General features: G+C 54.5%; 1 protein-coding gene across 1 annotated transcript; it reads right to left on the bottom strand.

Moving 5' to 3' along the window:
• Positions 1 to 354: 354 nt before the first annotated feature.
• Positions 355 to 1,017, bottom strand: LOC136458809 (germin-like protein 1-2). Its single transcript, XM_066458733.1, has one exon. The coding sequence runs from the start codon at positions 1,015 to 1,017 to the stop codon at positions 355 to 357; it is 663 nt and encodes a 220-aa protein (XP_066314830.1).
• Between the last annotated feature and the right edge of the window lie 953 nt (positions 1,018 to 1,970).

The raw sequence follows: 1,970 nt of genomic DNA, 5'->3' as shown, positions 1-1,970 counted from the left end.
CTGCTCATCCATACACAACCACGACTAGGGCCGGACCATGTAAAGAATAAATTTGTATGCTATGATGTTCTTGGATTGTGGCACATGGAAACTGTGAGTTTGTTGCAGTACTCAATTGGTAGGTGGTTTTGATCAAAATGCAGGTATTATTCACACTGTAAGGGGGGAGGGGGGACAGGATTAACATTCTGTTTACACATTTGGCGGCCAAACACAAACTTGTCGAGAAAAACGTACAATTTCAGAAACAGAGAATCAATATGTAAAAACGAATGAATACACGCACTGACGTAACTGAATCGGGTAAATGCGCAGCTGATTGAACTGCTGCTAGTAGGCAGTATATATTGCATGTCAGAAGCCAATGAACTTGGACTTCATGGCGGTGACCTCGTCCTCGCCCATGAGGAACGTCTTGGTGAGCACCTCCATGGGCATGGCAGGCTTAGTCGAGAACATGGCGAAGGTGGGCGTGACGAGGCCAGGCGACTGGGCGTCGAACATGGCGATGAACACGGCGTCGCCGGTGCCGTTGTTGAGCTGGAAGTGCTGCAGGCCGCGGGGCACGACGAAGAGCTCGTTCTCCCTGACCACCTTGGAGAAGAGGCGGTTGGCCCCCGTGGTGAAGCCGACCATGACCTTGCCCTTGAGCACCATGACGAGCTCGGAGGCGCGCGGGTGCGAGTGCGGCGGGTTGAGCCCCCCCGGGGCGAGGTCGATGCGCGTGATGGAGACGCCCAGCGTGTTGAGCCCCGGGAACGTGGCCACGGTGGCGCGAGTTGAGTTGACGCGGAACGGGTTGTTGGTGCTGGCCGCCGACGCGATGGCGCGGGAGAAGAAGTCGTCGTCCACCACGGCCGTCTGCGGCTTGCACGCGAACCCGTCGAGCAGCGTCGTGGCCTGCAGGTCCGCCACGCAGATGTCCTGGAGCGGCGTCGGGTCCGAGAGGGCGGCAGCGATGGCCGCCGCCACCAGCAGCGCGCGGAGCACAAGGGACAGATGAGCAGCTGAAGCCATCAGAACGAACGTCGCTCTTAGTAATGCAATAGTTAAAACGAATGGAAATGGAAAGATGTGGTTGACCCGATATGCTCTCTACTCTTGGTCTTGGGTTCTTCTTGTGTTGTGTCGTTGGTGGGCGATCGATCGGGCAATATATATATCATGCAGGCTGACAAGGGAGTGCGCGGCTGGAATTGATGTGGACGGTGTGATGCCCGGAACTGCAGGCGGCAGGCGGCATCGCTGCTGGGTCTGCAAAGTGCGTGCATGAGTGATGCACGCGAGCTGGTGAGCAATCTAACAGCTCTTAGGATTATGATTATTTTTAATGAATGGTCCTGTTGCTCGTCCTGATCGATTTGGCGCTGGGTGGTATCTGTTGCCAATTCGTCGGATGGTTTCCACTTGGATTCGCTGGAGAGTTGGACAGGTTTGAGTCCGGCCGGACGGGCAGCTGGTACGGGATTTGTGAATTTCGTGAGGAGCTGCAGTGACAGCGCCGTACGCTCAGCTTTACGTCTGTTCCATGGGCTAGCACCTGGAAGTGTCTGTGTCAGTCAAAGATCTGGGCCTCCATTGGACGCGAAATGAGGCACTGCTACTCCAGGCCCACCGAAATAAAAGCCTGGAAACGGGCGCACTAGGCCTCCTACTACAAAGTAAAGTTTTCTTCCTTCTTCAACACACTGAGTCGATCCGCTTGATGGTGGCGATGGTCACGGTGGCAACGGCGTGGCTGCCTCAGGTGAATTTCACATGTCGACGAGCTTTTATTTCATAAGCAATATGTAGATGTTGTGTTTAAAAGCGCAGACGCACTAGGCCTCCTACTCCAAAGTAAAGTTTTCTTCCTTCTTCAACACACTGAGTCGATCCGGTTGATGGTGGCGATGGTCACGGTGGCAACGGTGTGGCCGCCTTAGGTGAACTTCACATGTCGACGAGCTTTTATTTCATAAGCAATATGT

The sequence above is a fragment of the Miscanthus floridulus genome, chromosome 6, assembly GCF_019320115.1.
Source record: "Miscanthus floridulus cultivar M001 chromosome 6, ASM1932011v1, whole genome shotgun sequence".
NCBI classification, from domain to species: Eukaryota; Viridiplantae; Streptophyta; class Magnoliopsida; order Poales; family Poaceae; genus Miscanthus; species Miscanthus floridulus.
The sequence above is the reverse complement of the archived record's forward strand: the minus strand, read 5'-3'. Positions and strand labels throughout refer to the sequence as shown.